The sequence below is a fragment of the Trachypithecus francoisi genome, unplaced genomic scaffold, assembly GCF_009764315.1.
Source record: "Trachypithecus francoisi isolate TF-2019V2 unplaced genomic scaffold, Tfra_2.0 Contig01451, whole genome shotgun sequence".
Taxonomy (NCBI): Eukaryota; Metazoa; Chordata; class Mammalia; order Primates; family Cercopithecidae; genus Trachypithecus; species Trachypithecus francoisi.
Genome location: NW_022681432.1, coordinates 1,466,760 through 1,493,661, shown reverse-complemented (window position 1 = coordinate 1,493,661; position 26,902 = coordinate 1,466,760). Strand labels below are relative to the sequence as shown.

General features: G+C 36.1%; 1 protein-coding gene across 1 annotated transcript in view; it reads left to right on the top strand.

The window, feature by feature from the left end:
• DACH2 (dachshund family transcription factor 2) overlaps positions 1-26,902 on the top strand; it is an 811,718-nt gene that overhangs the window by 378,735 nt on the left and 406,081 nt on the right. The window contains 1 exon segment of the mRNA XM_033233153.1: positions 7,698-7,810. Coding sequence (XP_033089044.1) covers positions 7,698-7,810 — 113 coding nt within the window.

Below are 26,902 nucleotides of genomic sequence, written 5' to 3'. Positions count from 1 at the left end.
GCTGTCTTGCTACGTTGCGCAGGCTGGTCTCAAACTCCTGGCCTCAAGTGATCCTCCTGCTTCAGCCTCCCAAAGTGCTGGGATTACAGGCATGAACCACCAGACCTGGCTCTCCTCTCCACTTTCAAAGGGCTCACATAATTAGATTGGCTCACCTGGATAATCTCATTTTTTATTTACTCAGAGTCAACTGATTCATTATTTTAATCACATTGGCAGAATTTCTTTTGCTGTATAATGTAACATAATCTTGGGCATGATAGCTCATGATAGTCACAATTCTATTAAGTAGGGCTGGAAATCTTGTCATGGAGACAATTTTGGAATTCTACCTACTGCAACTGGGATTAGAACTCAGATTTCACTTTAAGTGCTTTCCACTGCACTACCTTGAATATCTACGATTGTTCAAGGTACTTTTATTTTAAGATTACTTGCTAATATTTATCCATGAAGAGCAAAAGTTTAAAAGGAGTTTAAGTCAGCAATGAAACTAGCTTCTGAGTTTATTGACTGAATGTGTGCTTCCAGACTGTATCACTATCCATAGAGACTAATGCAGGCAGGTTAATAGTGATCAGCTTCTGATGGCCTTGCTCAAGTTCCTAAGATATACTAAATTGTAATATTAACACCATGCTGCTGCATTTTCTGATTGCCATTCAAACTTGAAATGCTAACTGTTGAGGTTATCATGGAATTATAGACTGACAATATTACAGGCTACAGGCTGATGGTTACTGATGAGACTTCATTTGTCAGGCATGGAAAACATTATTTTGGCTAGTTGCAATAGTATCCTTCTTGCTGGTATTAGCATGTCCTTTGCAATAACCATTAAAGAAAGTCTGTTTGATGACACAAAGGAAAAGTCAGTGACCTTAAAAAAAAAAACAAAAAAAAACAGCGGCAGTTACAGCAAATTACACAGAAGCCTTCCCAAGGCAGTGGAGCTTAACAAAACATGGCCCCAGGAAACCTAATACCTTGAGATGTTTCTTCTGTGGTCAAATACTATGGTTAGCATGTAGTAAATTCACTAGTCTCGCTGGAGTGGCGGACTCATTTAAGTAGTAATTGGAGAAAAGGCAAGAAAGAAATATTGGAGCAGGTTACCAGACTACAGCATTCTGACTTTATTTTGTATGCAGTCGGAAATATTGAAGGTTCTGGAGCAAAATATGACATAATGAAAGGGATATTTCATCAAAATTCATTGCAGTTTATTTAGAATGGATTGGAACACAGTGAAGCAACCTGTTACAAATAACTGGGACATGAAGGGATAAAGGCTTGAATGAGAGTGTCAGAAGTAAAAAATGGAGAGAGGTGAAATATTGCAACACATATTATGATGGAAGAAAAATACTGAAGACTCTAAATGAAAGGAGAGGACAAGGAGAGAAGTTTATAGTTTTGGCAACTGAGAGCATTCCTATATTTCTGACAGAACAGAAGAAGATTGGAAAGTGGGATTTGAGGGAAGAATATGCAGAATGTAAGGCGCCAGTGAAAATGTGTCCAAATGTGAATGTTAATTTCTTATCCATTAGTCAGAAGTTTTCCACAGTGATACTTTGTAAACTCAAGAATAACTTTGTTTTACAAATATTGTGTCTGACGGTGATATGATACACAATAGAAGGGGAAATATTTATTTAATTTGATTCACTCTAAGATTTACTAAGGTGCGGCTGGGCGAAGTGACTCTCACCTGTAATCCCAGCATTTTGGGAGGCCAGGGCGGGCAGATCACTTGAGGCCAGGCGTTTGAGTCCAGCCTGGCCAACATGACAAAACCTCATCTCTACTAAAAATACAAAAAATTAGTCGGGCGCGGTGGGGCATGCCTATAGTCCCAGTTACTTGGGAGGCTGAGACACAAGAATCGCTTGAACCAGGGAGGCAGAGGTTGCAGTGGACTGAGATTGCACCACTGCACTCCAGCCTGGGTGAGACTCTATCTCAAAAAAAAAAAAAAAAAAAAAAAAAAGATTTACTAAGGTGCATTGATCCTACTGATGTTAACAGGACTTACACAAGCAGAAAGAGAAAAGGAGGTTGCTAATGATTCAAGTTATGCGCTAGCATTTATGTTATAAAATCGTTGTTAATTATATGAAGGTCTTTATCAGAATTCAGTGAATTTAGGACAAAAAGTAAACTTGTGTAAAGGTGCTAACACCAGATTTAGAGCACATTTCATTTAAATAGGGTACAGAGTCAAGTAAATGAAGTATAAAATATCTTCATAGTTATACTTCCTATCAAGTGTGTAGTCAACCTATAAATTGTCTATACCATCAGATTTCTTTTGTTTTTGAAGGAAAAGAAACAGAAATTCAGTATTAGTGAGAGAAAGAGGCATCACTACTTTAAAACACAGCTATAAATAATTCATTTATTATAATTATAAGATTAATACATAAACGTGGGTCGTTCTACATGAGCCTTAACATTTTAACGCATAACCCATTGACAAGTGGAGGTTTTCCTTCATCCCCCTCAACAATCTTATGTTAATTTCCATAACTTGCCTGATACTAATGAAATGCTGGTGTTGATGCTCTTAATATATCTACGCTTAAGTTTGGGATATGCGTATAAGATCTGAAAAGGGTAGAAAATGCTAATAGAATCTAAATGATCTTCCCTCTGGTGTTTTTTTTTAATTCTTTGTATTGATCACTCCTAAAGACATGATGAGCCATACTTTAAGTTCCCATGAACCAAGAGCTGATTGATGCCCAGTTTAACATAAGCACCATTTTATGAGAGTTACCATAGTGATCAGGTTCCAGTTATCAGCTTAAACAATTTAATATATGATTAATGTTAATTGCCCATTTTGCATGGATGACTTCTTCCTGGTTGCTGAATTGGTTGCTGCTGCCTTTGATCTAGTTGGAAATTCAATCCAGTGCAATAGTTAGGCAAGTGATCTGTTTGCCAGCACAGAAAAGATAGATTCAGGTTGCTGTGAGGTCAGAGTTTGTTTCTCTTCATAAACACTGGAAGGTCAGGTAGAGTTTAGCTACCATTGGCATCCTTGAAATGTTGTAATAAATGTCAGACCTAAGAGATTATTATTAATCCACACGGCAATTGTAAGTCTTACTGTTCTGGCAAAATAAAGAGATTCTTATTTAATATAACATGAGCATCGAAACTCAGAGCAGCACTCTCACAGTCAGGTAAACAACGCCTTCAAAGCTAATGTCATTTTTAGTTTTCTGGCTTCTAATGTACACTAAACAGTGACACATTCAGGGACCATCTCAAGGGATTTTAAATATCAGTGATAACTCTGAAAAGTAAATCCCAGGTCATTGGTAATGGCTTTCACTTCAGGAATTCAATTGCAGTGGTTTTTACAAGGTGCTGCTAATACCACCCTTAACTACCACTATATTCCCAGCAATTTTCACAGACTGTCCTGGGATGTTATAAATGTTTCTTTAAGAAGTAGGAAGACAAGCTTTCATTGAAAGGATGACATAACCTGTGATTCCTTATTAAATCAAGGACTGCTCATATGATTTATATTAAATATCTTTAAGGCTTATGACATCGTTAATTAATTAACTGGATTTTTTCTTTGGAACAACAAAAATCACTCATCTTACTCAGTTGCTCACTCCTTGATTCACAAATAGCTGATGACATGAAATAAAAATAAATTCAACAGTCAAATTTAATAATCTTAATGAATGATGTATGAGCTACTTTGTCTATTGCTCAACTTGGAATAGATATATCACAGAATGTATCTTATCTTATTGACACTAGAAGACCTGCTGAAATTCTCTCTTAGGGAATTGCCAACTCTACAAAGTTTGTAAACTTCAAGGTGATCCTCTGATGGTAATTCACTTCAACTGCAGAAATATGAAGTATTGTTAATATATATTTTAAGTTGGTTTATTCTTCAATCTCAGGAATCTGGGTGAGTATTTCATGTCTTCTAAAGAAGTTTACAGAATGAAGGGGAAATCATTTGAAGATAAATTATGTTAAAGGATGACCTGGGCCCACAGAAATTATGATTATTTGGTGTAATTTCCCTTTAAATAACCTATAAATATTACACTTAATGTGAATTCTATAAAGTTGAATCTCTCCAAGTTTTAGCTGAGCTATTTAATAAGTTTGACTATTTTATGGGGTTGTTTGCCTTGTACCATAACAACTTTCCTTTACAGTGCACATGAGTGATATATTGACAGAGCCCTTGGATGGGAACTTGTAAAAAGGCCTGTTTTATTTTACAGACTTCAAATAACCTTGTAATTAAACTGCAAACAAATAATTGCCAAGAAACAATTATCATTTAATTAAAGAGTAATTACATGGTTATTCGTGCCCTGTAAAATAAAGCATTACTAAGATCAGTAATACAATCAACATTTTAGTAGAAGCAGGATGCTACAATGATGGACCTTTCAACCTATGCTGATTAAATTGTCATCCAAATAACAGTTACCTAGTTAAACCACTACATGTCTATTTGCCTTGATTAATATGTGAATATCTGCCTGATGCTAACACAGCTCTTAAAGATAAGAAGTATGGCAAGATCATATATCAAGAAAGATCCTTCCCAACTTTTTACAGAGTCCTCCACAATCTTTCATCATGTTGTCAGGCTCGTGTTCTTTAAAATGAAATGCAGGAATGTCTATGAATGTCTTACTATGGAGAATCAGTAGGTGTAATAGTCAGAATAAAGCTATCTTATATTTGTATGTAGGTATATTGACTATAAAGCACTTTCACAAACTTCATTCCAATTAATTTACTCTCTGAGCCCAAGTCTTTGTTCTAAAATTAAAAACAAAGAAATCTGAATGAGATATTTGATGACTGATAAATGTAAACAAGTTTGGAAGCAGGTATCTCACAACCGTATTCACTAAAGGGTCAATCAGAAATTTTAAATAACAGGGCAAACACACATCTCTTTAACTAGACCACAAGCTCCTGAAAGGCAAAACCTGTTCTAGGTTCTCACAATATATCAATGAAAAAAATAAAACCAAAATCTTTGCCCTCGTTGAGGTTACATTTTACTCTCTGTGTCACTGATACCTAGCATCATACCACACACACGCTTAATAGGTACCTAGTGCATGTTTATTTAGTAGACGACTGAATAAGTGATATCGTTACTGCATATGTGTGACTGCAGGGGCCTTTATTCCTTAAGCAGATCTTGAAACCTGTAGGGCTTCTAAGTGAATAAGACAATGGGATCTATCCATAGCCTTCTTTACCCTTGTACACAGATTTGAGGTGATGTTGTTTTGAAGCTGCTATAGTTAATGTGAAGCTCAAGATTTAAAAAAATATATATATGAAATCGGCACTCTGTTCTTGTGGTCAAAGAGACCAGAGTAATTGAAGGAATATTTGGAAACTGTACAAACAGTGAAAGATTGTTTCCTGTGTATATTAATTAATTGGTTTAATTAACTTTTTGCGGACCTTACTTCCTGCTAGAAACCATAAGAATTGTTAGGATACAGTAACAAAATCAGACATGTATGCTGCCTTCATGCAGCTTAGATTCTAGTTGGGGAGACTCACAATTAATCAGACCAACAGCATAAAATTATGAACTGAGATGAAAGTTAGGATGGAGAATATGGTCCTCCTGGAGTTTATAACATATGGAATAGATAGTACCAAGCCATTTGTGAAATAAACTGTGAAATCATTTGTTTTTCAAATCTTCACATTTAAGGTAGAACTACTAGACTAAGAGGCCTCTAATGCTTCCCAAGCCTGGGTCAGATTATTGGAAAAGAGTTGCTTCAGATAGAGAGAACTGACCAAGAAATTTGGAACAGAACTAGTTAAAACTTATGGCTTTCAAAGTGTACTGTTAACTGCTGGCAGTCATATGACTCACGATGTGGAAGTAGAGGGAGCATCAGGCTGCTTAGTTCTGGAGGCAGCCTGTCTGAAACTGTTCATGAGAATGAGATAGCACTGAGATGTTTACAGCGGAAAAATACAAAGAGTAATCAGGTGTGTTTAAATAAAGTTAGTAGGCTTGAGTTCTGACAAATAGAAGGAAACAAAAAAGCATTTAGAAAGTATAGATTTGATGAAGTTTATTCAATAACATAATGTGCCTTTCTCTGATGCCTGGATATACTCCGATGAATATTTTTCAGTGATATTGGGATCCTCTAGGACATTTGAAGTACATAGGATATTTCTGCTTTCAGCATTCCTTAAAAGAGTCAGAAAGCCATAAAATAGGGTAAAGGCAAACACGTTAAAAAACTGAATTAAAGAAAATAAATTATAGCCCAGAATCAAGTAGAAAGAAGCAGAGGAGAGTCCATTTATAAAATTGAAACATTAAATGAGAAAAACAGAATCTTTTGTGCTAGATTGATATATAATATTGATGTACAATGGAAGAAAATAGCACTAGCACAGTGTATGAAAAATGAACTGGGTAATGATACCTCCGTATAAGGTTGCTAGAAGTTGTTTTTCATTTAAAAGCAGAGTTTGTCTTACATTGATGGAGCATTTTGCTATTGCAAAGTTGGTAGAGCAAGGTTTAACTTAAATTTCTTTGTAAACCAAAAGTCATTTTGGGGTATGTTCTCTATCTGAACCTCATACATTTTTGCTGCTGAAGTTATTTAATATAGTATTTTGTAGTATTTTGTCAAAATTTGTATCATTCAGCTTTGTAAACTGCATTTCTACTAAAAGGCAACAGCAATATCTTAGGCAACATTAGAAAGTAATATTTGAAATGTATTGGGTGACTCGAGAATAACTTGATCCTAATGTTCTATGACTTACAAGTCTCTTCATGTAGTGACAGCTTTAAAATGATATTTTCAGTACCCTAACTCTATTATGGTACAAGATGGAGGCAACAGATACTGACTTTTTATTTCATCATGTTATGACTTAACATTTGCAATTACAGTTTCTGAACTGCTCGTGGGTGAAAAATGTACAAATGCAATGGATTAGGTTAATGTTATAAGTTTATCATCAACTCATTCGTTAAAAACACCAATCAATCCAAAAGAAAAGACAGCCTAGGTTGCAAAGGTGGCAGGTTTTGTTCGTGTAGCCACTCCAAGAGAGAGAGAACTGCTTGTTATACAGCTTGGTTTAAAAACTACATAGGAAGACAAAAGCTACTGAGGGTGGTAACCCTTTTTTCCTCATGGGCTCCCAGCAGCTGTGGAAATGCTAATAAACATCAGCTTCTATTCTACATCTCTCAGCTCTTTACCATTCACCTCTGGCATGCTGGGCAGAGACTTAATCACTTCACATTCTATATAATCTTAATTCTGTGAGTCACTATCTCAGATCTGAGAAGCATTTATTAATACTTCAGATCAAGTGTAGCTTTAAAAGCAGGGGTAACTCAGGGTTTCTCACACAACAGGTAAGCTATATTGCAAAGTACTGGCCTGTAAATGGAATCTAAACTAAAATTGATGCCTTATGGCACTGATGTTTGCCATAACAATAGTGGGGAATTTAGTGGAAAGTAAATAGGTCTCTTAGTAATCCATGAAAATAGTCTTTAATGTAAAATTCTATCACTTTTGGCAATTAAACAAGATTTAAAAGGTAAATGCTGCAAGTGATGGTATTCTCAGAAAGAGTACATTTTTTAACCTTATCTATATTTGTCTGTTTTTCAACAGTTCAAGACCTGGCAGGCCCCCTAAGCGTTCTTTGGGAGTGTTGCAGGAAAATGCCCGCCTTCTACCCCATGCAGTCCCAGGGCTCTTATCGCCAGGACTTATCACTCCGACAGGTAATAAAATCCATCTGATGATCAGCCATGTCTCTTCGTACTGCCCAGCATTTGAAATAAACCAATATTGATCTAACTGCCTTGTCCTTCAGAGCTTTTCAAGCTCTATTAGAGGTTACATTATTGAATTTTTTAAGTGTTCATGAAAACAAGTTTTGTTACTTGAGCGACATATCAAATGGATGTGATTTTAAAAATTGTCATATCCTTGCAGAAAATCCCTTTCAAGGCCTTGTTGTTTGTATGTGTGTATGTGTTTCTGTGCTAGGGACAGGAATGGAGGCACTGGCCGAAACAGCATCATCTTGAAACCTCCCATGGGGGCAGCACTCCTGCATACTTAGGTCTCAGTAATATTCTTTTAGTTTCCAGGGGTTCTGGGCATCCATGCATGTTGTCCAAGTTATTACTCTAGGTTAAAAAGTGGACCTAAAATGCACCCTTGGTATAGGAGCCTTATGATTAGAGAAGAAGAAGGTGCAGGTGGCCATTGTCCTGCACGATGTCTTAGTGTCTTTCATTGAACAATGTGAAAAACTGGTAAAATTCCAGTGTCAAAAATTAGCATTTAACTTTGTTGAGTCTCTAAAAAAGTACATAAGGGTACACAAAAACATTTAAAAATAAGCTTAACATTTCTATAATTGAATCTTTAAAATCATAAAAGCTATTATAACATAGAAAATGAGTTTAATAGCAATGATATCTTTATATATAAAGATTTGAACATTTATAAAGCATCTGTTTTGTTCTGGGTACTCATTTCTAGGCATTGTAAAAATATATGAGTAGTGGTCCTTGCCACACTAGAATTGGGGAGAAAGGAATGTAAATTAATAATTGCATTAAAGTGTGATAGAGGCCAAAATACAAGCACATACAAGGTTCTATAATATCGCATAAGTGGAAACAGTTAAATCAATTTGGTAAGTTGGGTAATACTCAATAAGATGGAAACTTTGGAGCTGTATTTTGTAGGCTGAGCATTGGACGGATGGAGAATCAGTGGAAGAACATTCCAAGCAGATAGAAAAGTACAGATGGATGAGAAAAAGCCTAGTGTGTTATGGGGAGTAGCAGTTAAGTTGAAGAGACTGGAGCAGAGCTTTAAGGTAGAAGGCTTATAGGTGATGTGGTTGGAATAGAAAGGGAGGGAAAAGCCAGCTTTGTGAAACCAGTTTTTGATTTACTATGTTAAGCAATTTAAGTTTTTCCCTTTAAACCAGTGGGTTCCAGAGTATCTTTCAGGACTTTCCTTACTGGCTGACATAGAAGTCAGGAAATACTCCCATGCTCCACACTTCTACCTCAGTTAGAATTTTATATGTTCTCCTTCACATATGATTTTGTTTTGTTTTATTCTTAAAGAAACTTCTATAGGTAAAAGGAGCCCTTGCTAAGGAACTGAGTAAATGATCTGAAAACAGTTGCCTGGAGGGTAGACAGCAGTGAAGGTAATGAAATGAAGGAATATCAGTTGCTACTGTTCAAAGGAGAAATACTGAGGGCTTGAAGGCAAATTCCATAGAATGGAGAAAAGGTTCTGAGTGCTTCAGTAATTAGAGTTAATCACACTTGATAATTGATTAAATGTAGAGGCTAAGGTTGTGGTCTAGGATGATTGGTGTCTAGCTTGGATGACAGGCTGGATGATGGTATAATTAACTCAGATCGAGAACTTGGGAAGACATTCAGGCTTTGAGGGGGAAGATAATGAATTTTCGACTTTAATATTATAAACAAATCTGATATAAGAGAGTAGCCCTGTGCATATAAATGAAGATAGAAGGGATAAAACATCTGAAATATATCTTGATATTCAATGAATGACCATCTATTTCTTGCCTCCTGAAACACATTCCTAGAGCCTAGAAAGAGTACCATGTGAATAATCAAATCTGTGTCCTGGTTTTGTGGGAATGTACAGATGAAAGAAGAAAAGGATTTTAAAATTGCCTTGAAGCTAAATCATTTTGAGTAAACATTAGTAGGGTATTTGTTGAGGAAAAGCTCTAATAATATATTAAGTTCTTTTTATGTACTAGCCATGGGTGCCAAGTGTTTTATATACACTTCATTTAATCTTCATAGTAGCCTTATGGACAATGACTTCATTTTTAAAGTAAACAATCTATGGCTCAGCGAGTTTAAATATTTGCTTAAGGTCACAAAGCAAGTGAGTGGCAGAACTGAGTTTCTGTTTTTAAATTTTATTTAGTTTAATTTATTTTTGCTTGTACATATTGTTTCATCACTCAGGTATTAAGCTCATTACCCAATAGCAATGTTTTCTGCTCCTCTCCCTCCTCCTGTCCCTTCTCAAGAAGACCCCAGAATCTGTTGTTTCTTTCTTTGTGTTCATAAATTCTTATCATTTAGCTCCCACTTATAAGTGAGAACATGTGGTATTTGGTTTTCTATTCCTGTATTAGTTTGCTAAGGATAATAGTCTTCAGCTCCATCCATGTTCCTACAAAAGACATGATCTCTTTTTATGGCTGCATAGTATTCCAAGGTGTATATATACCACATTTCCTTTTTTTAATCTGTTATTGATGGGCATTTAGGTTGATTCTGTGTCTTTGCTATCATGAATGGTGCTGCAATGAACATTCACGTGCATGTTTCTTATCATATAATGATGTTTTCCTCAGGATATATATACCCAGTGATAGAATTGCTGGGTAGTAGTTCTGCTTTTAACTCTTTGAGGAATTGCCATACTGCTTTTGATAATGGTTGAACTAATTTACACTCCCACCAACAATGTATAAGTGTTCCCTTTTCTCTGCAAATTCATCAGCATGTTTTTGACTTTTCAGTAATAGCCATTCTGATTGGTGAGAGATGGTATTTCATTGTGATTTTGATTTACCACAAATCAAATGATCACAAAATCTAATGATACCACAAAATGTAATGATCAGTGATATTTAGCTTTTCTTCATATGCTTGTTGGCTGCAGGTATGTCTCCTTTTATAAAGTGTCTGCTCGTGTGCTTTGCTTTTTATTTCTTTTAGATGGAGTCTTGCTCTGTTGCCCAGGCTGGAGTGCAGTGGTGCGATCTCGGCTCACTGCAACCTCCACCTCCTGGGCTCACGCCATTCTCCTGCCTCAGCTTCCTGAGTAGCTGGGACTACAGGCGCCTGCCACCATGCCTAGCTAATTTTTTGTACTTTTAGTGTAGACGGGGTTTCAGTGTGTTAGCCAAGATTGTCTCAATCTCCTGACCTCGTAATCTGCCCGCCTCAGCCTCCTGAAATGCTGGGATTACGGTTGTGAGCCACCGTGCCTGCCCTTTGCCCACTTTTTAATGGGTTTTTTTGTTTTTCTCTGGTAAATTTGTTCAAGTTTCTTATAGATGCTGGATACTAGACCTTTGTCAGGTGCATAGTTTGCAAATTTTTTTTTTTTTTTTTCTATTGTGTAGGTTGTCTGTTCACTCTGTTGATAGTTTTCTTTTGCTGTCTTTAGTTCTGTTTATGTGATTAATCACATCTATTGATTTGAATATGTTGAACCAACCTCACATCCCAGGGATGAAGCCTACTTGATCTTGGTAGTTTATCTTTTTAATGTGCTTCTGAATTCAACTTGCAAGTGTTTTGTTCTGGATTTTTTCATCAATGTTCATGAAGGGTATTGGCCCGAAGTTTTCTTTTTTGTTGTGACTCTTCCAGGCTTTAGTATCAAGGTGATCACGGCCTCACAGAATGAGTTAGGGAGGAGTCCCTCCTCTTTAATTTTTTGGAATAGCTTCAGTAGGAATAATACCAGCTCTTCTTTATACATGTGGTAAAATTTAGCTATGAATCCAACAGGTCTCAGGTTTGTTTTAGTTGGGAGGCTATTTATTATGGATTCAATTTTGGAGTGTGTTATTGGTCTGTTCAGAGAGTCATTTTCTTCCTGGCTCAGTCTTTGTAGGGTGTGTATGTCCAGGAATTTATCCATCTCTTGTAGGTTTTTTAATGTTGTGTGTAGAGGTGTTCATAGTAGTTTCTGATGGTTGTTTGATTTCTGTGGTGTCCGTAATAACATTCCCTTCATCATCTCTAATTGTGTTTATTTGGATCTTCTCTGATTTTTCCTTATTAGTCTAGCTAGTGGCCTATATATTTTACTAAATTTTTCCAGGAAAACCTCCTGGATTTGTTTATCTTTCGAATTTTGTTGCTGCTGCTGTTGTTGTTGTTTCTCAATTACCTTGAGTTCAGCTCTGATTTTTGTTATTTCCTCTCTTCTGCTAGCCTTGGGCTTGATTTGTTCCTGCTTCTCTAATTATATCAGTTGTGAAGTTAGGTCCTTAATTTGAGATCTTTCTAACATTTTTATGTTTACATTTAACGGTATGAATTTTCCTCTTAATACTGCCTTAGCTTTGTCCCAGAGATTCTGGTATGTTGAGGCTTTGTTCTCATTATTTTCAAAGTACTTTTTGATTTCTGCCTTAATTTCATTATTTACCCAGAAGTCATTCAGGTGCATGTTGATTAATTCCCATGTAATTGTATGGTTTTGAACCATTTTCATAGTCTTCACTTCTGTTTTTATTGTGCTGTGGTCCAAGAGTGTGTTTTGTATGATTTTGTTTCTTTAAAAATTTGTTGAGGACTGTTTTATGTCCAATTATGTGGTTGATTTTAAAGTATGTGCCATGTGGTAGTGAGAAGAATGTATATTCTGTTGTTTTTTGGGTGGAGAGTTATGTAAAATTCTATCAGACCCAGTTGGTCCAATGTTGAATTAAGGTCTTGAATATATTTGTTCATTTTCCGCCTCAATGATTTGCCTATTACTTTCATTGGAGGGTTGAAGTCTCTCACTATTAGTATGTGGGAGTCTATGTCTCTTTGTAGGTCATCAAGAACTTGCTTTATGAATCTGGGTGCTTCTGGGTTGAATGCGTATATATTTAGGATAGCCAGGTCTTCTTGTTGAATTGAACACTTTACCACTATGTAATGCCCCTTCTTAAAAATATTTCATTGGTTGCAAATCTGCTTTTTTTCTGAAATTAGGGTTGCAACTCCTGCTTTTTTTCTCTTTTCCATTTGCATGGCAGACTTTTCTCCATGCCTTTATTTTTGCACCTATGAGTGTCATTAGTTGTGAGATGGGTCTCTTGAAGACAGCATGCCTTTAGGTCTTGCCTTTTTATCCATCTTGCCACTATGTGCCTTTTAAGTGGGGCATTTAGCCCATTTACATTCAAGGTTAGTATTGATATGTGTGGATTTTATCCTGTCATTGTGCTATTAGCTTGCTATTATGTTGGCTTGTTTGTGTGGTTGCTTTAGCAGTGACACTGGTCTGTGTGTTTAAGTATATTTTTATGTTAGCTGGCAGCAGTCTTCCCTCTCTTTGTTTAGTGCTCCTTTCAAGATCTTTTGTAAGACAGGTCTGGTGATAAGGAATTCATTCAACATTTGCTAATCTGAAAAAGGATCTTATTTCTCCTTCACTTAGGAAGCTATGTTTGGCTGATATAAAATTCTTCATTGAAGATTTTTTTCTTTAAGAATGTTGAATATAGGCTCCCAATTTCTTCTGGCTTATAGGGTTTCAGCTAAGAGGTCTGCTGTTAGCCTGATAGGGTTACTTTTGTAGATGACCTTCCCTTTCTGTCGAACTACATTTACCATTCTTACTTTCATTTTGACCTTGGAAAATCTGATGAGTATGTGTCTTGGGGATGATCTTGTGTAGAATCTTGTAGCAGTTCTCTGTATTTCCTGAATTTGACTGTTGACCTCTCTAGCAGGTTTGGGGAAGTCTCCATGGATGACATTCTGAAATATGTTTTTCAAGTTACTCATACTGTCATACTCCTTGGGTTCAAGCTTTGTTTTACTTCCTGTGACTTGACTTTACCATCAAGTGAGCCATTGAGACAAAACTCAATTTTTAGTCCTTTGCTTGTGCCTAGAATGGGATTATAGAGCTAGACAAAACGTTGAGTGAGGAAAGGCATGAGCACATTTGTCAAAGATGCAGACAGTTTAAAAATAATCAAGGGAAGGTGGAGGAATCTGCAAAGCTTTATAGAAATTCCTTCCTTAATTTAGATGAATTTATTTTAGATGCCCAACAATATCTTATTCACCTTCATTCAAATGTGTGGAGGAAAAGTTAAATTGTTTGTGTTTTTTCCTCAGCAGTTGCATGCAAAAAATGCCAGTGAAAAGGGTTAGAAAAGGTTCAGGCATCATTCTTAGATTTATTGTAGAATAGTCCTTTAATTTATATAATTTGACATGTAAATCATCCAGGATGCAGTATAATGTTAGGTGTGGCATATTACTTTATTTACATACTATAAAGTCTTCTATTTTTATCTGATTTTATTTTCTTCTGTAATTTGTATTTTTGTTTTATCTTAAAAGACATTTATTTGACTCTTGGTTTTATTTTTCCTACATAAGGAAACCTGATTTATTTAAACTCCACTAGTTCAGAATTTGTGAGAGTTCAGACAGTGTATATGCCAAAGTCTCTGGTATTAGTAAGAATATCTTATTTAGCAAATTAAATGTATTAACAATAAGTGTGTGTGTATGTGAATATGTGCACAAACGTAGGGTCGTTAAAATATTTTGGGGTTATTTAGGTGCCTGAGATCAGTTTTGTAAGATCTGTTATAGAAGTAATCAACATACTAATTAATACTAATTCATCTTTATTCACTAAGGTAAGTCCCTTAGGATCTATTCTTGATAGTATTGTCAGATATTCATTTAGATATTGTATTTATGTAGCTATAGACACATACTATTGAAATAGCTTTAGAGCTATATATGCATTCACTCTTTCATTTAACATTTCTTTATTGAACATCTGCTCTGCACCAAACCATATAAGAATACTTTATAACACTAAAATAAAATTTATTTTGTGAGTTAGAGTTTTCCCAGATTCCACCTAATCTTTCCCTAGCTGTCCCAAAATAATGAAGTTAGACTACTTGTTGCCTTTATATATTTGAACTACTGATATTCTCATCTTATATATTTTTGTCTCTGTTTCCATCATATAATCAATAGCTTAATTCCCTGATAACTCATTTTTATATAAGTATCTCATTTTCTAGTATTTTCTGTAAAATATTTAGGGATACATAGGGAGAAAAGAAGAGGGAATGTTATATACATCCTTCTCTATATCTCTGCAGAAGTGCTAATATCGCCAGATCACACTGATGGGATGGATTTGTTGTTTGTGCCTTTGAATTTCCCAAAAGATGATGGCTTCCCTTTCCTCAGCTTATGAAGCATTTTTAATAGACAGATGTGAAATTTGGCCTGAGAGAGATTTAAACTGACAGCTTACAAGGAAGTAATAAAGCGCTTCAGATGAAAATTCTGTAGTGTTCATTCCTTAAAAGATTCTTAAATTGGTTTGTTTATTCTAGCTATATCATGGCGAATATTTTTGTTTAAGAATGTCAGATGCCATTCACATCTTTGGGTAACGGAGCCCATGAAGATTCAATTCAGTGATAGTACCTACAAAACTCAACTCAGGATTAGCAAAACCAAAAGTAGAATTACATGTAGTGTTGACAGTGGAATTCAATCTCATAGTATAAGGCCAATTAACTTCATTACATCATCGGTATCAGTATCCCTCTGTTTTCATGATGCATTTCAAATTTTCACTCACTTAGATTGGATGCCAAGAAGTGGTCATGAAGAGATGTCTTAGGACATTCCCAGTTTAAAAAAAAAAAAAAAAGATCAAGCCCTCATTCTAGAAAACAAACTAACCTTTTTGATATTTTCCTTAAATCAAATACTTTTTTCCTTTTTTGCAGTAAAAAATAGTTTAATTGGTATACAGACAACCACCTAGGAGATGAAGTTATTACTCAAATCAGTCTCTAAAGGCTTGTAGATTAGGGGTTTTTTTTTTGGACAATTTGGTGGGCACGGGACTAAAAAATGCGTGCTGTTGATGGGTTAAGGAATGAAATCATAGGGGCATGGAAAACAGTTTTCATATGCTGATCCTGTCTCTGGATGGAATTGCAGGACAAGTTGAATCCCAAGTCATGAATCTGGGTGGAGTCAGGCTGAAAAAATCTCCAAAAACCAACCTTAGATTCTACTATAGTGATGTTATCTACAGGAGCAACTGAGGAAGTCCCAAATCTTAAGACTTCAGGCCACATGTCTCCTGAGCAGTATTGGGTTAGAATAACTACACCTGTATTTTATCAGAACTCAGGACCCTCCCATAATCCCAATCTTGTTGCTTTACATTAGTTTTACCAAGGAAGTTTTATCCCCAGAACAGGGAGTGGACTAGTTTGACGGAGGGACTATTATCATTCTGGCTTCAAAGTTAAATTTTAAGCTAAATTTCTCCAAAATTTAGCTTGGCCTATGCCCAGGAACGACCAAGGACAGCTTGGAGATTAGAAGCAAGATGGAGTCAACTACGTCAGATTTCTTTTACTATCATAATTTTGCAAAGGCACTTTCAATCCCCCTCTTTCAGTTTCAGCACACCTCTATCCTGAGTTGTGAACTAAGGAGATGGGAAACAGCTGATGACTGCTGTAACTGCTTCCTGCTGACAAAGGGTGGAGTTGGAGTCAGGATTGCTCCTTGGATGAGAGGAGTGAAAGCAGTGAAGCTATTTTTCAGTGTCTAAAAACGTGCTGTAAAGTATGCTTCATATCATATAAATAGTACATGGTGTTTTTTATGTCATTGTGGTTTTTTTGTTTATTGTGTGCTCACAAAGAACCATTGGTGTAATAGGAGCCAGAATTTGAATTACTAATATTTCTAATGTAGAGTTTAGACTAACATGCATTTGCAGATTCTCTACTAAAGAAAAAGCTTAAATATATCAGCTTAATAATTAGGACTACATGTATTATATTAGCTGAATCTGAGTTTCCCAAACACAAATTTTTGTTTTAATATGTCTGTCAGTGCTCTTTATTCTATATGTAGTATATTTATTTTAACTTAAAAATGTCTTTCTTCAATTTTTTAGGCTTCTGCCAATAATATTTGTCCTGCATGGCTGGCTCATAAGACAGAAGCCATTGCTTATTTCTGTAGGTGGAGGGGAGAAATTTAAGCCAACCTTTAGGATGTTGGTGATGGTGATGGTGATGATGATGGTAATGACGATGACGGCATGTGATAATAATCTATATAGTGCTTTACAAAACATCCTCACATCTTTAATGTGTGTATATGTATACACATGTAGCTCTATGTTATAAATAACTATTTTCAATTGTTTCTCATTTGATCCTCTCAGCAATCTGGTGAGGTTAGCATTTTTAGTGTTTCTGATTAACAAATGACGAAAATGAGTTTTTAAGAAGCTCAGTGACTTACCCTAAATCTCAGAGACAATAAAGATTTGAGCCAGAATTTATAAGGCCAGATTTTTATTTTTCATAAGCACCATACTTTCCCAAATACACTGAACTATCTCTGACAAAAACAAACAAAAAAAACCCTGTATATTGAAAATTGAGGTTATAAATCTTCAGGCTCATATTGGAACTGCTTAAGTTAAATGTAAGAGATCAGATGTTTGGTGTTTCAGAAATAGGAAATCTTTGGAATAATCCATCTATTTATCTGTTGTTGATCATATAACTTCAATAAAATCAAACACTTTACTTTTCTTTTTTGGTCCTTATATTAGTTTATGTGTGGGACAGCTAGTATAAAAACAGTTGATGATTATTGTTATTATTTATTGTGGCTATAATTTTTCCTTCTAAGAAGTATGCAAAATCTTCTGAATGACTACAACCTACTTTTTGTGTAGAGAAAGGTAACAGTTATAAATTGTTCCTTGTGACAATTCCAGAGTGAATTACTTTGATATATATGGCTAATGAATTAATATGATTAAGTTAATGAGAAATGCAAGTGTTGCCAAACTCCACTACTCTGGCAGTAATGCTGCTCCACATTTGCAGTTTTAGCTTCCCCCTGTGTTGAGAGGATCACTGATGCCTACACACTGTCATTGTGATAAATGATGTATCCCACAGTGCCCTGCTTTCCATCTGGTCCATCCTCAAACCATCCCCAAATGAGAGATCTCTTACAAAAATTACATAGTCACAAGCCAAGTCTATTGGATTATAAAAAGACATTTCCATCTCTAGGGCCCATCCTTCAACCACATTTTCCCCGTAATACACAAATTACATGAAATAAAATATACAACTTTTCACCTACTACTTGTGTTACTCTTTCAGTGTCTGCTCTTTATTCTGGCAAGCTTTTGTTTTCCAGGGCAGAAAGAGAACATTTACATAGCACAATAAAGCTTTCCATTGTATAATATGCCTGACAAATGATAAGCTGCCTTGTTATTTCTTTATTTTATTGGATGGAGTGGATGGCTGTACTAAAATAACCCATTACACTAAAGCATGTAGTTTATCAAAAGATATTTTGTATCCTTCTTAAGCAAAATACATTTTATCAATCATCCAAGGGATCCTGCAGAGCAAAATACAGTGTCTATCATTTCCTATTGAAGAATTAAAGAGTAAGAAAATTTAGCATATACAAATATCACCTACATATTGTGACCAAAAAGGAGTAACAAAATGTATCCTTGGCATCTAGAACTCACCTTTTAAAAATTGATAGACAGTAAGTTATTCTGCCATTTTAATCAACCAAAGGTTGGGAAATAGGAATTGAGTACTGTGATTATAGTGGTGAAAATGTTTTCTGTGACTTCTTTGTTCCCTTTCTGGCAATGTGTAAACTCTACGTCATGTTTTGAACTAATTTTCAGTTTATGTTCAATGTAGGAAAAATTCTGAGAGCTCTCAAAATGGTAATTTTTAGTAACACATTCATACACATTCCTGAGTCAAGGTAGACAATGCCCAAACGTAGAGCTTAAAAATGTTATTGATACCCATTTTTGTTTTTCCCAGAGGGCTATTATTTAACTCTTTTGATACATACCTGAAAGTGTCAGGTGAAAATGCTTTTTGAAGCACTGTGTTAGATCAAACTAAGTTGGTAAATCATGCTTTCTACATGATTAGTAGAAATGAAAATTCGAATTCCCAGACTCAATTACAACATAAAAAGGGGCAGTTACACTCTGACTTAATTTTATTTTATTTTTTTCTGAATTCTCATAGTAATGATGTTTCCTTTCTCAGTAATGTTACTTGCATAATCCAGGGACCAAAAGAGAAGAATTACACTGTTAATAATATAGAAGACGTTTTCTTCCTTAAACCTTATTTGACGATATGTGAAGTTACATAAACAATTGTGAAAAGAGTAACTGAAGTGGGTCATAGTAGATAGCAATGAATATTAAATTGAACTGAGGGTAAGAAAGGCAGGTGATATTCTCATATAGCACCGATAATAGGTGAAAACTTAATAATCAGTTGATAGATGTCTGCCTATCTATAGTTATTTGAGGAGACTGAGTAAGGTCCTTGTCAACAACTACATTCTTTAAAAAGTTTTTATGGAGGTATAATTGACACGGAATAAACTGTACATAGAAAGTACAATTTGAGAATTTTGGACTGTTGCTCACCTATGAAACCATCACCACAATCAACATAGTGAGGGTACTCATTTTCTCAACTTTTCTATGACTATACCCTTCTTCCCTGTCTGCCTCCCAGGTAACCACTGATCCGTGTTCTGTCAATATGTGTTAGTTTGTATTTTCTAACGTTTTATATAAAGAGATTATGTAGAGAATGCACTATTTTTTCTCTGACTTCTTTCCCTTAGCATAATTTTATTGAGAGTGCAATTTGTTGTGTACGTCAATACTTCATTATTTTTATTGCTTAGCAGTAAGTATTCCATGGAAGAGTATAAGGTAATTTGTTTATACATTTCACTCTTTCAGACATTCGAGTTCTTTTCCCAGTTTTTAGCTATTGTGAATGACACTGCTTTAAGGCTTTATGTGCACATTTTGTGTGGAGATGTTTTCATTTACCTTGGTTAAAAATAGAAATGGAATTACTGGGTTGTATGATGAGTGTATGTCTATGTTTATAGGAAACTTTAAAACTGTTTTCCAAAGTCGTGTCATTTTGCACTCCCATCAGCTATGCATGGTTGTTCGTATCATTGCCAACACTTACTGTGTCCAGTCTTAGAGATATTTTTCAACAATATATCCCACCTGAATTCAAACATTTCACCAACATACTGTCTCCTGTCTAGAAGTGGATTTTTGATTTAAAGTAAGTCATACTTTCTTTGATCATGACTTAGTATAAATTAGTATCTATTTCTGTGTAAGTATAGGTTTATAGTCTAGGAGTAATGGAAACTGAGGACCAGGGTGAAAGGCATATTATTTGAGGATGATCAGTGGTTTGGCTCTCTACAGCATCATGGACCTTGACATTGTGAAGAGGAACTAAAAGAGCAGGAGAGAGGAGCATAGAGAAAGTGGAAAGGTGACCCAAACAAATTCTTCCTACTTCTCAGTTTTGCTTAGGGTCAGTCTAGTGTAGAAAACAAGTATTTGCAAACTGAAAGTTGGAATCATACTATTTATGATTTTGTTATTTTCACACAGTTGGCTTTTTGATCTGGATCACACTTAAAGCTGAAAAAGATATACTTTGGAAGGAAAAAGCAACTTCCTGCAAGGCTAAAGGAGAAAAATGATTTTCCTTGTATTTGTGGCAAGGGCATTATGAAAAAAGCATACTTTTTAGGCTTAGGGTACTACGGCCACAAGAGATAAAAGATGTTTAGTTTCAAAGGAAAAACTCCTAGGATATCACACCTCACTGTAAAAGTATGAGTTGAATTCTAAGCTTAATTAAAGTAATTGGGTAAAAGGATAAATAAATGGGAAGAGGTCTTACCCTTAAACTGTCTGAAATGTATGGTATTTTGCCACAGTATTAAACTAAAATTGAAGTTTGATGTCAAACAGTGTCTGATATGTATTTTAATGAAAAATATATGATTTATAGAAGTAAATTCTTTTATTTTCAGAGTGTAACCACTATGCATCATATTTTAAAAAATTGGGACCCAGGCTGATATTTGGTTTCTATAGATAATTTTTTTAATTTTTAAAATATATTATACTTGTGCATATTTATGAAGTACATATGAAATGTTATTACATGTGTAGAATGTGTAATGACCAAGTCAGGCTACTCAGGATATCTATCACCTGAGTATTTATGATTTCTACGTGTTGGGTACATTTCAGGTCCTGTCTTGTAGCTATTTTGAAAAATGCGATACATTGGTCTTAACTGTAGTCCCATAGTCACCCTATTCTGCTATTGAACATTAGAACTTATTCCTTCTGTTTTTGTTTTTAGAGAAAAAATGTTGCTCTGTCACACAGGCTGCAGTGCAGTGGCATGATCATAGCTCACTGCAAGCTCAAATATCTGGACTCAAGTGATATTCTCACCTTGACACTGCAGTAGCTAGGACTACAGGCACACACCACTACACTTGGCTAAATTTTTAATTTTTTTTTTTATTATACTTTAAGTTCTAGGGTACATGTGCATAACGTGCAGGTTTGTTACATATGTATACTTGTGCCATGTTGGTGTGCTGCACCCATCAACTCGTCAGCACCCATCAATTCATCATTTATATCAGGTATAACTCCCAATGCAATCCCTCCCCCCTCCCCCCTCCCCATGATAGGCCCCGATGTGTGATGTTCCCCTTCCCGAGTCCAAGTGATCTCATTGTTCAGTTCCCACCTATGAGTGAGAACATGCGGTGTTTGGTTTTCTCTTCTTGTGATAGTTTGCTAAGAATGATGGTTTCCAGCTGCATCCATGTCCCTACAAAGGACGCAAACTCATCCTTTTTTATGGCTGCATAATATTCCATGGTGTATATGTGCCACATTTTCTTAATCCAGTCTGTCACTGATGGACCTTTGGGTTGATTCCAAGTCTTAATTTTTAAATTTTTTGTAAAGACTTGGTCTCAGTGTTCAAGACCAGCTGTTCATGCTAGTCTTGAACTCCTGGCCTCAAATGATCCTCCTGCCTCAGCCTCCCAAAGTGCTGGGATTATAGATGTGAGCCACTGCACCTGGCCTTAGAACTTATTCTTTCTACCAAACTGTATGATTCTACCTGCTAACCAACCACTCTTTACCCACTCCTATACTCATACCTCATTCCCAGTCTTTGGTATCTATCATTCCACTCTTACCCCCATGTGATCAACTTTTTTAGCTACCTCCTATGAGTGAGAACATGTGATGTTTGTCTTTCTGTGCCTAGCTTATTTCCCTTAACATAATGACCTCCATTTCCATACATGTTGCTTCAAATGACATTATTTCATTTTTCTGTATGGTCAAATAGGATTCCATTGTACACACACACACACACACACAAATATATATATATATATATATATAAATCACATTTTCTTTATCCATTCTTCTATTGAGATTTTTTAGGACCATAATATCTATTGACTTTTTTGTAAAAGATAACTAAAGTGAACAAGGGCATAGAGAAGCTTGCATATGAAGCATAGTAGCCCATTCAAGGCATGCACTGAGTGATTAAAGTGATTAAAAATTATGTACTAATTTACAAAATATGAAATAATATCTCAAAGATCATAGAAGGAAATAGGAGTAATACTTGAAAATTTTATAGGCTTAAAGGGAGAGGAAAAGATAGATTTTCTGATTTAAAAGTTTGTCCCAATCATAGTTCATGTGGTTCGGCTCTGTGTCCCCACCCAAATCTCATCTCAAACTGTAATCCTCATGTATTGGAGAAGGAACCTGTTAGGAGATGATTGGATCATGGGATGCATTTCTCCCTTGATGTTCTGGTGATAGTGAGTGAGTTTTCATGAGACCTGATGGTTTTAAAGTGTGGCACTTCTTTTCTCTCTCTCTCTCTCTCTCTCTCCCCCCCCCAACCCCCCCGCCGCCATATAAGATGTGCCTTGCTTCTCCTTTGCCTTCTGCCATGATAGTAAGTTTCCTGAAGCCTCTCCATCTATGTGGAACTGTGAATCAATTAAGCCTCTTTTCTTTATAAATTACTCGGTCTCAGGAAGTTCTTTATAGCAGTGTGAAAACAGACTAATACAGAAAATTGGAACTGAGTGAGGTGGAGCATTGGTATAAAGATAACTGAAAATGTGGACACAGCAATGGAACTGGATAAGGGTCAGAGGTTGGAAGAATTTGGAGGGCTCAGAAGAAGACAGTAAGATGAGGTAAAATTTGGAGCTTCCTAGAGACTTGTTGAATGGTTGTGATCAAATTGCTGATAGTTATAAGGACATGAAGTCCAGGCCAAGGTGGTCTCAGATGGAGATGAGGAACTTCTCGGGAACTGGAGCAAAGGTCACTCTTGCTATGCTTTAGCAAAGAGACTGACAGCAATGTGCCTCTGCCCTAGAAACTTGTGGACCTTTGAACTTAAAAGAGATTATTTAGGGTATCTGGTGTAAGAAATTTCTAAGCAGCAAAGCATTCAAGATGTGACATGACTTTTTCTAAAAGTGTGCACTCATATGCATGAAAAAAGAGATGATTTGAAATTGTAATTTGTGACTAAAATGGAAATAGAGCATAAAATTTGTAAAATTTGCAGCCTGACCATGAGGTAGAAAAGAAACACCCACTTTCTGTGGAGAAATTCAAATTGGCTGCAGAAATTTGCATAAGTAAAAAGGAGCTCAGTGTTAATAGCCAAGACAATGGGGAAAACATCTCCAGGGCATTTCAGAGATCTTTGCCTCAGCCCTTCTCATCACAGACCTGGAGGCATAGGAGGGAAAAATTATTCTGTGGGGTGGGCCTAGGATCCTGCTGCTGCTCTGTGCAGCCTCAGGATTTCGTGCCCTGTGTCTCTGCTGCTCTAGTTCCAACCGTGGCTAAAAGGAACCAAGGCACTGCTTGGGTTGTTGCTTCAGAGAGTGCTAGCCCCAAGCATTGGCAGCTTCCACATGGTGTTGGGTCTACAGGTGTGCAGAAGACAAGAGTTAAGGTTTGGAAACTTCTGCCTAGATTTCAGAGGATGTATGGAAATGCCTAGATGTCCAGGCAGAAGTCTGCGGCAGGGGCAGAGCCCTCATGGAGAATCTCTATTAGGGCAGTGCAGAGGGAAAATGTGGGATTTGGGCCCCCACACAGAATCCCCACTCAGGCACTGCCTAGTGGAGCTGAGAGAAGAGGGCCACCACCCTCCAGAACCTGGAATAGTAGATCCACCAACGGCTTGCACCATGAACCTGTAAAAGCTGCAGACACTCAATGCCAGCCCTTGAAAACAACTAATCAGGCTGTACCCTGCTGAGCCACTGGCAGAGCTACCCAAGTTCTTGAGAGCCCACCCCATCAGCATGCCCTGGATGTAAGACATGGAGTCAAAGGAGAATATTTAGAACTTTAGAATATAATGACTGCCCTGCTGAGTTTTGGACTGGCATGGGGCCTGTGGCCCCTTTGTTTCAGGCAATTTCTCCAATTTGGAGTGGGAACATTTAAGCCATGCCTGTTCCCCCATTGTCTCTTGGAAGTAACTAAATTGTTTTGATTTTATAGGCTTATAGGTGAAAGAGACTTGCCTTGTCTGAGATGAGACTTTGGACTTGGACTTTAGAATTAATGCTGGAATGAGTTAAGATTTTGGGGGTACTGTTGGGAAAGCATGATTGGTTTTACAATGTGAAAATGGCATGAGATTTGGGAGGGGCCTGGGGCAGAATTATATAGTTTGGCTCTGTGTCTCCAGCAAAGTGCCGTCTTGAATTGTAATCCCCATGTGCCAGAGAAGGGGCCTGGTGGAAGATGATTGGATCATGGGGACAGATTTCTTCCTTGCTGTTCTTGTGACAGCAAGTGAGTTTTCACAGGAACTGATGGTTTTAAAGTATACCTCTCTCTCTCTCTCTTGCGCTCTCTCTTTTGCCACCATGTAATATGTGCCTTGCTTCTCCTTCACCTTCTGCCATGACTGTGTTTCCTGAGGCCTCCTCAGCCATGCAGAGCTGTAAGTCAATTAAATCCCTTTTCTTTAAAATTATCCAGTCTCAAGTAGTTATTTATAGCAGTGTGAAAATGAACTAACATTCTAGTTCAAGTTCTGTTAGAGATACTTATTGAGATAATCAATTTATGCAGAGTGATTTACATAACCTTAGGTATATTCATAATAAGCTCATTTCTTGCTGAAGGTGACATCTGTTGAAGTTTATGATCTCAGTTTCCCAAATATCCTTCTTGAGTATCCTATTTGAGATAGAACCATACATTGTTCATTTCTAAAACAATGTTTTAGAAATGCATAACATTTTTTAAAAGAAATAAGTAAAATAAAGTTCTCTGCTTCTGTTTGTTTCTTTGGAAATGCTAACGAAAACCATAATTTGCTTACCTTTTAGTTCATTTGACTAGCAATGGACAATTTTTTAATAACTTACATTGTTTTATTTATTTATTTATTTATTTATTTATTTCAAAGACAGAGTCTCACTCTGTTGCTCAGGTTGCAGGGCAATCGCATAGTCATAGCTCACTGAAGCCTTGAACTACTAGACTCAAGTGATTTTCCTGCCTCAGCTTCCAAATTAGCTAGGATTATGGGAATATGACATCATGCATGGCTAAATTTTTTTGTGTTGGTTTGTAGAAGTTTAGTCTCACTGTGTTGTCAAGACTGGTCTCTGACTCCTCAAATTATTTTACATTTATTTTTATTAATTATCTGTCCCTTGCTTGAAACTCTTCTATGCCCTTTCATTGAAAGTAAAGTTAATATTCATTAACCTAGAAAAAGTTTTTTTCTGATCTTTATTGTAGCTTTCTATTATCATCTCCGACAACTTCTTTAAATACAGCATACTCTATAGCCTAAATAAACTTCTCCCTGTTCTTCATGTATCTCATACTCTTTCACACTTCCGTGGCTTTTTGGATGTTCTTCCCTCTGTTTTGTATGATTTATGAAGGTAAACAACAACTTATTATCAAATCATATTATCTTTTGACATGAGAACTTCTGAGTTAGTACAGCAGAGCATTAATTTCATACAATCATTTTTATTCTCATTAAAGAAAAATAAAATACTTGAATAGTGAGACAATTTCCCCCAATATATTAGGAGTACCAACTTCTTTCTACAAAATAATTTAACCAATGATTATTGACCAGCAGCTCCATTTTCTACTCTTACAAGTTCTTTGGTGCCACTACTTCTATGCCTGTTTTTTTTTTTTTTTTTTTTTTTCATTTCAGAATGGTAGGATCAAGGAGGCCAGATAAAGCCAGTGATCTCTCATGTGATATTTGTGGCTTGTCAAATGTATGCAAAAACAAGAATTTCTATGAAGTCATCTCCTTTAATTTGTTTATCTGAAAAAGGCACTGCTAACCTTCTTAGACTCCTAGGAGTTACTACACATACTCTGCTACTCAGAAAATTGGACTGATAACTTGAAGGTGCTAAAAGTGCTCTGGAATGTTTATTAATTTACTAGCAAATTCCCTATAGCCTGATTGCTTCCTATTTTAATTTGTTAATTTGAAACCTCAGTCAATTGTCTTTGCAGTATTCCATGACGAAGTTAGGGAGAGCAGCTATAAGGCAAATCAAAACCAAAGACGGTGGGAGGTAAAGTGCCCCAAGTTGAAGCCTTATCATAGTATGGTGACAGTGTTATGGAGTTATAGGAAGGGACAGAAGAAGTTAATTGGCCATTTGTATTTGTCTACACAGAATGAAAGGTAGGTTGTATGAACTATTTCTATTCACAGACTAGAAAGCTGAAAAATTATTCCTGAATTGTATCATTTCTGTTGGGTGATCTAATGACAGACACATAGGTAAGAAATTGGCAAATTATTTGAAAGGGTCGTTATGTATTTTCTTCTGTTAATATCTGTAATATTGCTGAAATAAAAACTTCAATGCACAGAAAACTCAGTAGTTTGAAATTTAGCACTACTGATCAAATCATACTTAGCTTGAGCTAAATCATGCATTAGATTGTACTTGGCTTTCTTTCTAGACTCAGATATACCCTTCTCCCTTTCTATTGCTGAATGACCTAATATTATCTTTCATTTAGCT